This window comes from Simochromis diagramma, unplaced genomic scaffold (genome assembly GCF_900408965.1).
Source record: "Simochromis diagramma unplaced genomic scaffold, fSimDia1.1 OVJJ01000321.1, whole genome shotgun sequence".
Lineage (NCBI taxonomy): Eukaryota > Metazoa > Chordata > Actinopteri > Cichliformes > Cichlidae > Simochromis > Simochromis diagramma.
In genome coordinates, this window is record NW_024386772.1 from 10,421,129 (window position 1) to 10,434,762 (window position 13,634).

The window sequence follows — 13,634 nt, forward strand, 5'->3', positions numbered from 1 at the left end:
AGAAAAGAAAAAAAAAAGTTTGACAGGACAGGTTTAAAAACAAACAAACAAACAAACAAACACAACTATTGGACTGAGGTTACACAGGAACTGTAGATGCATTTTTTGCACGTGAAAAATGATAACTAATGTTTAATCAGCATGCCAGCTTCTCACCTGGTCCTTGGTCTTCCCTTCTCTTTCTCTGACATGAGTTGTGACAATTCTCTCAGTCTCCTCTCTCAGTCTGGGGTAGGAGTTGAGCTGAAAGGCAACAAAAACACATAACTGCGGCCTTGAACTGAGACACATGCACACTTACATGTGAGCTTGAGCTTAATAAGACTTACCAATAAGTATCAGAGAGAAACAGGAGTGAGAAGTGAAAATAAGTAGGAAACAAAGAAAAGGGAAAGAGATAGTCAAGTGACATTGCAGTGTCACACATATCCAGGCAATCACAATCCAGCACACGCACATAAACAGACTTTAAAGCCACAATGACCGTCTGTTATATAAGGTGGCAGAATCAGCCAGAGATGACTTCACAAAAGATCCAATTTTGTCGCACTCGATATTTGTTGTTGGCATAATCCTGTATTTTTGTGAGTGTGTGTAAAAACAGTCGTCTCTAGCTGGCTGTAGTAGTTATATTAATGAAGACTGGATGAGAAATAGCAGGGTGGGTGAGGCAGAGAAAAAGACAGGGACTATGGATGCCTGGGTAACAGATCAGATTTTTTTCTTTTTAAATCATGTCTTTAGATGCAGAGCCTTCATCTGTCCACAAGATGGTAGTGTAGAGTTGTTGCTATGGAAACGCTTCATTCAAGCTGTCACAGCACCCACAGAGCCCTTAGGGCTCTGAATATCATCTCAGCCCCCCCACCCCGACTCACATTGTTCCCTTTCCATCCGGTTCAGCAGATAACAGAATGTCAGTCTGTCATGTGGGTCAGAAAGAGAGCAGCGGTGGGCTCGCCTCTGCTCAGACAGACCAGAAGCAATGTTGAGGTGGGGGGGGAAAAAATGCTCTAATGAGCTGATGCTTAGGTCCAGCAGCACGTGGGAGACAGCTGGTGGAAATTTATAGTTGTGTTTAATATTTCAAATGTGAGCAAATCTGATGCGCCAAGAAGATGCCAAATGCCGTGGCAACTTCTAAAAGTACGAAGACGGCAGGGATGGGAGGATGCACACATTCAATGCAGTGGACACAGATGGTGTAGTGGCAAAGAGTCGTCTGGAGTTGATTTCACTGGGGTGAAAACTCGATGACGGTGATACACATTTACAAAGAAAATGAATCCATTTTTTTAAATGCCATCTTCCTGGCTGGTGTGTCCCTGGTTACCTTAACTGCACACTTCATGACGAGTGCGGTGAGCTCAGAAACCACCAGGTCCACACATTTAAGGCTGGGCTCTTTGAGTTTGAGGATCTGCTTTTTGACAATCGCCTCGAAAGCCAGGTCAGGGGTGAAGAGCCCCGTTCTGAGAGGTCATTGGGTCGATTGAATTTGGTTAAGGAGGTAGAGAGACAGCAGGAGGCAGGAATTGAAGAAAGAAAAATTGAAAAGAGAGGAAAGGGAAAAAAGAGGAAATAAAAAGAGAAGTTGTTGTTCAGTTAGTCACTTCTAGGCACAAACAGACAAAACCAAGCAGTGGTTAAAGACAAGCTGCAGGTATACTTCACATCTCTTCCTTCACTAGCTAGTCCCTCTGAAATGAGGTGAATATGGTGATGACTAATGCCAAATTTGCACCTTACAGACCACCCTATATTTCACTGGCATTCTGCATCGAGTTGTGAGACCTGCAGCTTGTCCCGGAGAGACTTGAGATGTTCAGTCCAGAAAACATCTCTTATCCACAACAACACGTTACCCGTCACAACACTCCAAAACACGACAGCGCTGCCTGCACACAGAGCTCATGGGGCTGGGTGAAGCCAGGGCAAACTGCACAGAACTTTCCTCTTTATCCTCCTTATAAACACTGGTAGCTTAGCAGAGGCTTCTCTACATCTTCTAAGAAGATGCTAATGTCCTGTGTCAGTTCACCCTCTGGCACACCCATGCTTTCCCCCGCCCAATGTCTCTGGGTCGGGAGATGCTGGACCACCTGCAGTACCTTGTTGGTGCACTGCCTGACTGTGTTGATGAGCTCCTGAATGACCAGATCGATACATTTGAGACAGGGCGTTTTCAGCTTAACGATCTGCTTTTTCACGATGGCCTCAAACGCCAGGTCTGGAGTGAACAGTCCCGTTCTGAGGATGCACAGAGAGACAGAGGCACAGCGGCAGACAGATGGGACAGTTAACAGATGTTGGTAAAAAAATAAATAAATAAAATAAAATATAATTTATATACACACACACACACACACACACACACACAGACAGATGATGAGACCCGCCCCCCCCCAAAAAAAATAATAAAAAAAATAAAAAATACTAAGTAAATACTGACAAACATGACAGGAGAAGTGGAGATGAAGTGCCAAAGACGGCCGAATGTGCGTATAATTAAAAACACACAAGGACAAATGAGATAAGACAGACAGAAGATTTTCATTAAGGAATACACAACAACACAAATGCAGCTAATACAGATACATGTAACACAAAATCGCATTATAACCGAATACTTTGGCAGGCAGAAACAAAAAAAGGAGTGGGTGGCTTTGCAGTGAGGAGATAAAGGGATTGAAAGAACACTGAGGAAAAGTAGAAAATTTAAAATTCTCATACAACACTTACTGAATACACCAATTTTAATTGGTACTTTTAGTCTATGATTCCAAGGCTTGATTATGGAAATTTGAATTGCAGTAAAATAAAAGCTCTGATGAAGGGAGAAAATCAAGTGTGTGGCTACAGCAGTATTTAAGGTTGAAGCAGAAAAGAGGCAATTATTGAGTTTCTTTTTCGAAGGGAGGAGGATGTTTTTTGTCCCATTCCACTTGCCTGACACCGTGGACATTCTTGATTGCATGGCTGATTTCTCGCCGCAGCTCCTTCTCATCAAAAACAATCTGGATAAAAGAAAAGATATAAAGTTGTTTTGGGGTTTTTTGTATGTAAATCAAACCTAGAAGCCAAACTTTCCAAGTACATGTTGATCTAAATATGATTGATTTCCTGTGTCCGACTTAGGGATGGGTATTGATAAGATTTTCACGATTCCATTTTCGATTCTGTTTAACGATTCGATTCTTTATCAATTCTTTAAAAAAAAAAAAAAAAAAAAAAAAAAAAGGAGAACACTAAGGTCAATTAGCTTAAAACTTTGTTTTATATATTCTCTTTGAACAAGATAGAAATTTAGGAGTAACATGGCCTTACAAACCCAACAGTGAGATCTTAAGAGATCCACAGTCTACGGCTCTTCAATGGGGTGTCACAGGGTCCCCAGGAAAAAAAAAAAAAAAAAAAAAATTGTAAATGTAAAATAATAAAATAACTATTCTTCTGTAGCAATAACAAAGTATAACATAAATTATTCTGTAGCAATTACACAAGAATATCCAGTAATGTCCCTGCCTACAATTAAACACATTCACTTACCGAAAATCGGGGCATCTGCTGTGGCAAATGGGTGCAAGCCTTTTACCACAAACTTAGTCACTGCTCGGTGACATTTGTCTATCCTGGCCTGAAAGGAGGCGCTACTGGTAAACTGCAGTGAGAACTGCCAGCATCTGAGCCAGCCAGACTCTGTCTGTCTCTCTCATCATGGTCACCTAAATGCACAGTAATGGTAGGTTTTGTAATAAGGCAGATCTCACTAACATAATATGCACTGTTAGTTGATTATTTACCTGCCGCATTACCGTTACCACTGCTGCTGGGTTGAGATTCACAAGTCCAGAGCATAATTAAAAACATGACATTCATTTCAGGTTATCGCGTGTTTTGTGAGCAAATGCTTTTGCATATTCGTAGTGTTTCCTCCCTTAAATTAAATATCTACTTTGCAAGTTGCCCTGTTGACATCCGTTCTCGTAAAGTATAACCAAACTTTTGAGCGTTTGAGCCGCCATGTTTCCTGCTAGGTAAATGACGCTCCGCAACGTGGTGACGTCCTTCGGGGCGACTGGAATCGATAAGGAAATCGTTTGCAAAAATGGCAAACAATTCCAAGGAATTGAAACAGTGGGAACCGGTCCTCAACAAGAACCGGTTTTCGATACCCATCCCTAGTCCGACTGCTTGTTTTATGCATGTTATGCCACAGTACTAACCTTGACTAGTTCAAAGGGGAAGCGCTCATGAAAGAGGCGGTTGATCTTGGCACCACCTGAAAGCTCATTGGTGTCCACCTGGTCCCCGGAGCCTTCGATGCACTTCTCAAAGTCCACACCAAACTGCTGCACCATCCTGATGAAGGACACATGTGGCTTTGTGAATACTCTGCTTGCTGTTCATTAAAACAAATTTATCTGTAATAACGGCACTTAACATCAATGGTACAAAAACAATGATTTTAAGTAAAACAGGCATTTTATCACAACCTTTCTACTTTTATTTCAGCACAAGATAATTAATGATGCTGTTTGTATTTCTCTCAGGAGAAATATTAATTTGCACGTACTGCAACAAAGCCTTAGTCTTCCGTGTCGGGTCATCTGGACGGAAGTTCTTGTACTCCTCAACCTCCTTCTCTAGGGAGAGAAGCTGACTCTGCAACTTACTGCGCAGACCAGGCAGGGTATCCCTGATGTGGTTGGTCAATTGCTATAGAAAAAAAGAAAGGTAGCCTTTTATTTTTAGGATATCGGTGGCATGGCAGAGATAAGATAACATTTTTTAAAACAAAATTTAAAAAGACAACCACTAGCAAACCTGGTTAAGTGCTTTCTGTAGATGTGGTGTACCCATGCGTTCTGCCATGTGTCTATAGGCTGGGTGAGACAGGAAGAACTTTCTCTCAGCAGCCAGAGCAGCACGAATGTCTTTCCTCCCATCAATGTCTTTCTGACTGCGGTTCACCACACCTATGTAACCTATACACACACACACGCACACACAGAGTCATTCCAGGTGTAAAATTAAAGCCAAGTAAATGCATATTCCTGTAAGTATGTGCATAATTCTCACCCCTTCGCAGTGGCAGAAGTTTATTTTCAAAAATATCCTTCGCATCTGTCCCTTCGTCCATCAGATCCAGTTTTGTTATAACACCAATGGTACGCAGACCTGCACATAATTAAGTGTAGTTATACAAACGTTCAGAAATGTGATATTTGTAACCAACATGGAAATAAATTCTATGATTTACAAATCTCAGAGTGATATTTCATTCAGATAAGACTATAAAAACATGTTATGTGTCTAACTGGGAAAAGGTACTAATTTAAGGGAAAAAAAATAAAATTAATTTGATGGCAGCAAATGTCCAACAACAACAACAAAAACCTGAGACAGGGCCATGTTTACTACAGTGTAGGATCCCTACTTTGAACTTTTAGGAATTCAGATGCTCATCAGTCTTGGGTCTTCTTTACCATATTTTTGATTTAATGATACAGCAAATGTTTTTAATTCATTTGCCTGACCTCAGAAAAGTTTTTCACTTTGCCTCAGTCCATTTTAAATGATCTTTGTTTTGTGTTCTATTGTAAATAAAATATAGGTTAATGAGATTTAAAAATCATTTCATTTTTTTAAGTTACATTTTACACAGCATCCCAACACTTTTTGGAATTGGGTTTGTAACCATAGTTCACTACACATTTCAAGCAACTAGTCAATGTGTTCTCCATTTACATGAAAATTAGGGGATTTTTGTGTTATTACTTTAGTGAGGTGATGTTTGTGTTTAACTATGTAATGATGCTCAAATCACATGTTATGTGTAATTAAATCACAAATCCTGGTAACTCCAAACAGTTCACAACAATACATATTACATCAATGTCTTTCATCACTGGCAGAGGAAAAATAAGATGTGGAGACTTGCTCCACACTAAAGTGCAGATGAAACAGGAGTAGCAGATTAAAGGTGAGGTAATAGGCATCATAACATGCAATGTTAAAGTGTATTTTTTTTTTAATTAAAACTTTGGGTTTGGAGGCCTGCTCTTTGAATGTTAGACTACTACAAAGATGCACGCTTACCCTGTGGGTCCACCTCCTTTGCAATCTTCAAAGCATCCGAGTTGGCCAGATCAGTGTTGGCAGGAGTGACTGCCAGGATCAGACAGCTTTCCTTGGTAATGAATTGCAACAGCATATCCCTGATCTGGTGCTCTATGTCTTGTGGCTGATCTCCTACAGCAACCTTAGTCATTCCCGGGAGGTCAATCAGCGTCAGGTTCAGCACTGAGTCATAGTAGGACAGAAGTCAACATAAATCATAAATACATATTTTTTTTCAGATGGATTAAAGTAGATAATCAGGTTTCTTGAATGGAAAATAGGAAACACCCATACATATCATTGTTTGCTCAAGTAAGGTGTTATTTTTAAGTTCATTGGGACTGAGCACTGACACTGGGGACGCCCTATTGGGTCAGTTCTATTTATTAATACTAGCTAGGCCTGTGACACGTTTTAAAAATTCTTAATTCTGTATTATTTTTAAGGGTTTGGTACACACGTCACACATTAAGAAGTACAGATAAAATTGTAGGCAAGTCCTAAACCAAAAAGGAAATCCACCATTTTGAAGTCAAGAGTAAATTTTAGTGCCAGTTAGTAACCAACTCAAATGCACACTGTCCAATCTGCTCCACACTAGGCATTCTTGATAAGACTCCACGCATAAATACAACTAAATACCAATGCCAGGCTACAGTCGGAACATCATGTACTGGTAACAAGAACAGACATTATGCGCAAAAGATCATTCAATGTGCATGATATTTTCATTGTGGGTTCTACACATGATAAAGGGCAACATGACATAATTGGTGTGTTGTCCATTACCAAATAGAGGCACAAGAAGTGATCTGTAACTTGATAGCCCTGAAAACATCTACATGCATGCAGGAAATTGCTGCAGCATTCCCTGATTATAGCACACCATCTCAGCATGCAAAGTTGCAATAGCCCTGCAGCTTTACTTTACATTTTATTTACATTAACATGGCTTATCATTCACATGGATGCAACAGTGACTTTTATTTCTTTCTACAGCTGCCCAAAGGGTTTTATTATAAGAACCATCCAGCAATAAGAGAATGACCTTTGGCTTTGTAAAGAACACATTTTTACTTTCTGAAATATTTTCCAAGGATCTTTGGAAAGCTAATTTGTAAAGTTCAAAAATGCTGACTATATAGCAGATTTATAAAACTTGCACAAGGGAATGAAACATTCTACAAGCCTCACAGGGGTTCTAATATGTTATAAATGTATTTGTATAAAATTAAAAGAATATTAAATGACAATATCAATATCTTACACATAGTAATTATTTTTATGGATAGCATGCCAAAACGTGCCTGTCCAATTTCCTGACTTAGTGTGCTGTATGAATAAATTAACCTATCAGACAGTACTGTCCTAAAACAATGATCAGTTTTAAAGAGAAACGGAGGATTAACATTCACACTCACAGTATGAGCAAAATGCACCCTGAAATAGAATTTATGGTCGTATCTGCAATGGCTTAGAGAAGGAAAAAGAAAAAAAAAGGGTGTGGGGGGTAATGGTCTTAATATGTACATGAGAGCAAAGAGTTTTAAAAAATGATTTTCTGGACTTTGTGATTAAAGTTTCAAAAAGACTTGTGTCCATTACCGTGTGGGGAGTACACCCTCAGGTTAATTGGGATAGGAGAGATGCCTTTGTTGGAGCCTGTTATCCTGTCGGTCTCTGCCTCAATTTCTGCCCGCACTTCATCAAAATCCACGAACTTCTTTCCTTTGCAGTGCAAGAATTCAGCATATTCTACACACAGTGACAGGGTAACGTTTACAAGGGAGATGGGGAGAGAAGGGGAAACAGAGGACAAAGGGAACAAAAAGGAAAGGGAGAGCGAGAGAGAAAATATTAAATTAAATGGATGAAAGCAGCAAATAGAAGACAGTGTGCCTAGCTTGAGGCATTGTGACTGAGAGACCATATGCAGGGCAGCTACAAAAGGAGATTGGGATGTGGCTGTGTACAGGACTGACATACTCACCTGCTTTATTGTTGATCAGCTGCAAAATGAGAGGTCTGCGGGTCACAATGCCTGAGCCACGTGGAAGGAAGTCCCTGAGTGAAAGAGACAGAGAGAAAAAAATAAAAAAAATAAACACCAGATATGTTGTAAAGGTGACACAAAAGACATAATACAAGCAATCAAGATGAAAAGAGAGAGACAGGAAGAAAGAAAACGTTACATCAATTCTTTACTGCACTCAATGTCCATTTCCCCACTGTTTGGCCTCTGGTAAATTGATGGGCACAGGAGAATTTCACGCCTCCAACTTCACTCACAACAAATTAAATGTGACAAAGTCATTTTCTCTCATCATTACAGCAAGACAGACCAATACAGGCACACCCACTGCTGCTAGTATGAGCAAAATGCACCCTAAAATAGAATTTATGGTCATATCTGCAATGGCTTACACCAACTTCATTTTTCAATTTATGGATCTCCTTTCATAATGAACCAAACAGCGTGTAAATATAATGCCTATCTAAGAACAGATCCCCCAGGACGTCCACAGACAGTGATCCTTAGAACACAATGACAACTCTTAGAACACAATGAAGGCACCTGTGCTTATCTTAGCGCTTTAAATGCATTTGCGATTCACAGTTCAATGGTTTGCAAACAGTTAAACTAATATTTGATGCAATATCTTAAAAAAGAAAAAACAGAAAAAAAACTAGACAAAGAGGAAGCACACATTAAACCAGTAAAGTCTCACAAAGGCTTCAGTGTGTCCGCAGTAAACGGAGGTTTTCAAAAGCTTTGAGTCACTATGTCGCAATTAGGCTAAGAACACAACTTTGAGTCCCCAACTTTCTTTGTAATATTTTTAAATGCCAGTATCGACCAATAACCAGCTAAGCTTTTATTGTAACATAGGAAACAATGTTTTATCACTGAAGCACAACAGCTTTGGAGAGATTTCTGATTAGATTGTAGAGTTCATGGGCTACAATTTAAAATTTGTTGTCTGACAAGAGAAAAATATGACTACAGTTTCAGTCAGAAATATTCAACCTCTAAAACTTGGAAAAACACTCTAGTGATGCGATTCATATTTTATGAAAAGATTAACTAAAACCTTGATGCTCCACTTAGAAATAGCACCGATTTGGAAGATAAAAATTTAATAGAGTGTGGCAGAGTACAAAACGGACAAAGAGACTGGATTAAGAGAAGATACTTGACTTGTCAAAAACAAATTACCCTGAAGTAAGTGCATTAAAAGCTTCACGACTAGCATTAATACTTTTAAAACCAAAGGTGGACAGGCGCCACTCTAAATGTCTGAAAGTGTGATGGCAGGGAAGCCAGTCTTGACAAGACCACCAGCAGGTCTCCTGCTGAGATATCACACAAGCCCCAAGAACAAGCACAGATGGACAGGCTTTATAGCTAAATCTTTAATTTTCATGGAGTTGGTAACTGTGGAACCTCGATCCCTCTCAAAGCAGATGAATAGAGTGAAAGACCGAATTTAAAAATAATAAATAATAAAAATAAATATGAATCGACTAGCTCAGCCCTATGACACCGACCACGCCAGATACCCACAGAGAGTTGTGTGGTTTACTGAATGCAGTTGTAGGTTCAATAAAATTATGCAACTTATCATCTGTATCAATAGTTCAGCAATTTTGGAATACATTTATTCTTCTCCTCACCAAATAGCTTTGCCTTTTCTTCAACATGAAGAAAAGTTTCCCCCTGTAACATTTAAACTTGTGTATAATGCTTCCAGCCGTGTCTTGAAACTTTTTGGGGTAACAAGAAAATCTTTTCACTTCTGTTGTATGTTTCTTTTATGTTTAAAGCTCAGCTTGAAGATGTGCATAGGCGGTGCATTTATCTGTATTACAGTTAAAGAAAATTCAGTGTGGTTATGATTATCCAAAAGCTTACTTCAATTCCAAGGGAGAAGATGTGTGGCAGCAAAGCTGAGGAGGCAACTTTGAGTTTTGACTTTTTCCTCTGTAATGATGTCTTATGTTATTCTGTCTTGTGTTTTTCTCTTTTGGTGTGCTACATAGCTTGTGTATATAAAATGTCTGGAGTTTGGGTTTTGTAACATAGCAAAACACCTTGTCTGGAGTCAATCCCTTTCTTCTGCTGGTTTATCTACATGAATATAACACATTTACACAAGGCTGCCTTTAAGTCCACCATTACCACTTTCTACAGCCACTTGGATAACTCCACAAAGTGTCAGTGATGTTCAAAGCAGGCCAAATGGCTTGTCTTTTGGTTGTCTTTATGCACTTTTGGGCCTTCTTTGAAAGTGAGTTAAAGAGATGAGAGCCATTCTATTTTTGTTTTGTCTTTAACATTAAATCCTGTAAATCTGTTATGGTAGATGCCAAACACAAAACTATCAACAAATAAGTCACCATTGCATGGGCTTCCTAAATATGAACACGGCAAGGGACCACAACTGCAGACATTAAACTTCATTGTATTGATTTTAACTGAACATCATCACAAGTTGTAACCATGAAATAATGATTTTTGTTTGTTAGGGTCTTACAAATGTTGGCTTTGGATGTGCAGTTTTTTGACAAATGAAGAAAAGCACATCTCACACTATGGAACATAACATCCTGTTCAAAATTTCGACTGAGTAACATAAATGTAGTTTCACTATCTGTAAACCACTTGAAAAACAAGCCATTATCAGATTCAGATCTCCGGCCTACAGTTTCAGCTAGCAGCTGTTAGATTTTGTGTCAATGCCAGCAACATGTAATGCTTTTCCCACACTAGGCCCCAGGTCGGAGAATAGGTTGAATAGGTGCACCTACAACTGGCTTTCATCATGCCAACTGCAAAATGTAATGCAGTGCATAAGCTTTAGATGACAGCAAACAAACAACTGGTGCAACAGTGCACAACTGAGACACCAAGCTTATAGGAAACAATGAGAAGTTACTCACAGTTGCCTTTTTTGTTCCTCTTAAAGTGACAGAGTACCTATGGAATTTTTAACCACATGGATAACCCTGCTTAGTCAGCCTTCAGATAAACGCCTCCACCCAGTTTTCTGCAGACCCGTATAAATTTTGAATGTCAAGTCTGCTGCCCTACAAACATACTACATCTGGTGGTAATCAGTATTCCCAGGCCAGGAATACTGCTAGAAGTGATGAGTGCGTCACTAACCCACATCCTCTTTTTCTTCTCATTACCAGGCCTACATGTCTAAGGGCCCTGTGGATGAAAGCAATGTGTCACCCACAGGATAAAAGAGGGGAGCTTCCATACTACTCACTGCTTGTTAGGCCTAGACTGTGATCAAACAGTGGGGAATATCCCGAACCTTCTCACCAGTTGACCAGGGGTCAGCAAAAATCCACAGGTCAGTGGTTCAGCACTGGTGCTGTGTAAGGCAGAAAGCTGTGGATCAGATTTAGGAAAAAAAAAAAAAGGAGGAGAGAGAAAAAGAAGAAAGCCACTTTGTGCGTTTCAGGTGTGACAAGATTAGATCAGATGTGGAAAATGGTATGAAGAAGCTGTCTAGAGAAGCCAGCAAGCATTGGTGGTAAAGGATACTCTCCACTGACTTCTCGGTAGTGAAATCCCATCTTACGGTCTCTACAAGTGGTCACTGGTAAAAGATCCACAGCAATAAAATAAAGTGCCCATAATGTTTGGTTCAAAGTGCTCTTTTGAGGAGACATACAGCAAGGACAGAATTGAGCCAGTCAGTCTGCGCAGACAGAATTGGATAAACTGTAGTGACATATTGAAAAGAAGCAAGAGGCCAGGGTTCCATTATTGATGCGCTGTAAATGATAGAAGAGGCTGAGCAGCTTGTGTATCATTTGATGCATTATGCATTGCCAAGCAAAGAGCATCAATCCATGCGCTGCCCTCCCTTCATTTGAACACAAGAGAAAGCAAAATCAAGAGAGACTAGGGAAGGGAGAGAATGAGAGCCAACTCCCCTCCCCCTGCCTGCCAGCCCCTATACCCTCTGCCTCTTACAAACAGGCAGAGCAACCCTGTCCTCCTTCTCCTCATGCCTATACAGGGCTACAAAGTCTCCTTTTCAAGCATACAAACAGAAATGAAAAGTGCTAAAGTCACAGCAGGTCCTCCCAGGAGGGCATAGCACACAAAAAAAATGTGTTTGTGGTTTGGTGGGACTTCAGGAGGTCTCTGGAGTGGCTATGAACATATAATTATGGCAATCCACATTCCCGCTCCGCAGTTTGTCAATGAGAGCACGAAGAGCCATTGCTAGGCAGCAAAGTCTCCTGAAGCACTACCAAAATCCAACTGCTTAGTGGAAAATCCCTTCACTCTCTGCCACTCAACTGAGTGTGCTCCTTCTTCTTTGACTGCACTACACAAAAGCATCCACACTTCTGCTTGAATTGCTCCATATATTCCCGCCATCATGCCAGAGTACTTGCAGAAAGGACAGCAAAGCTTGACCATCAACCTTGAGTGAATAGGTTTTATGTCAACATGGTCATATTTTGATAAATGTGCCATGAAATCAAAGCAGAGCAATGTTTAAAATATTTTATCAGATCAAGACAAAGTTCTAAGCTTCAGAGAGTTTCTGACAGTTTCACCTATTCTTGGGTGTTTGTAACGTGTACAGGATATCCTTAATATAGTTGCTTGGTATCCAATTTTGCTATTTGTGAAGGGGTAGCTAATCAGAAGAAAGTCAGTTCAAAGGAAGGAAGTCCTTGAAGATAGAGCTAAAGTAGCTTGTTTCAGATGGCGGCTGAAATGAAGAGCTGCACAAAAGGAGATAACAACAAAGCCACTCTATTCTAGTGAGCATAATAGGTCCCCTTTAAACTTAACTGATCAAACACTTCAAAAAAAAAGTCTGTTTTTGCAGTGTAGTTGCCACAGATCTGATAATAACCTCCACCCAGGCCAGCTTGCACTACAAGATATGACGTCTTTGCGCCCAACTGATACAATGAAATCACAACACACCAAAGCCAAAACAGAGACATGGGTGTGATCAGCATCTCTGAACTGAAAATACTTGCACTGGTTCATAAACATTTCAGTAGAGTAACACACACAGAAAGAAAATTTGCTTATTATTCAAGATAGTTCTTAACTACACAGATTACTTTTTTCTTTGTAATACCTTAGTATATCTTCTGGTAAGGACCAGTAAATTAACTCAAAGCAATACAGACTATTGTAAATATTTATTTAGTCAATCAAGTCAGTGTTGCAGTAAAACCTGAGGTCACTCATTAAGTTGGCTGGGTGGATAATGTAATAAGATTAGATGCGTACCAACAGACTGAAACACAAGCTAATTTATTAAACAAACTTCTCCCCAGCAAGAATGTGGATCAACCACGCAAAACATATTTGTCTTCCACAATAATGCTGTTGAAAGCAGAGGCCAAAAGAATAGCAAGTTAGGTCACATGATCCCAAAACCAGCCCAACGTTTTCCCTCTCCAGTGAAACCAGGAAATCTAAAGCAGAAACCAAGCAGCATCCGACGTGCTTTTTATGG

General features: G+C 39.8%; 1 protein-coding gene across 7 annotated transcripts in view; it reads right to left on the bottom strand.

Annotated features, from left to right (window-relative positions):
- Positions 1-13,634, bottom strand: part of dnm2a (dynamin 2a) — a 32,480-nt gene that overhangs the window by 15,787 nt on the left and 3,059 nt on the right. For 5 of the 7 annotated variants that reach the window (XM_040039986.1, XM_040039968.1, XM_040039983.1 and 2 more), the window contains exons 2-11: positions 8,114-8,187; positions 7,729-7,878; positions 6,103-6,306; positions 5,083-5,181; positions 4,828-4,988; positions 4,577-4,719; positions 4,227-4,362; positions 2,950-3,017; positions 2,112-2,250; positions 157-243 (exon numbers count right to left, since the gene is read on the bottom strand). In XM_040039986.1, the coding sequence (XP_039895920.1) occupies positions 157-243; positions 2,112-2,250; positions 2,950-3,017; positions 4,227-4,362; positions 4,577-4,719; positions 4,828-4,988; positions 5,083-5,181; positions 6,103-6,306; positions 7,729-7,878; positions 8,114-8,187 (1,261 nt within the window). Of the gene's footprint in view, positions 1-156; positions 244-1,333; positions 1,473-2,111; positions 2,251-2,949; positions 3,018-4,226; positions 4,363-4,576; positions 4,720-4,827; positions 4,989-5,082; positions 5,182-6,102; positions 6,307-7,728; positions 7,879-8,113; positions 8,188-13,634 lie in introns of all 7 variants that reach the window. The other 2 variants (XM_040040007.1, XM_040039999.1) reach the window with 1 other exon arrangement.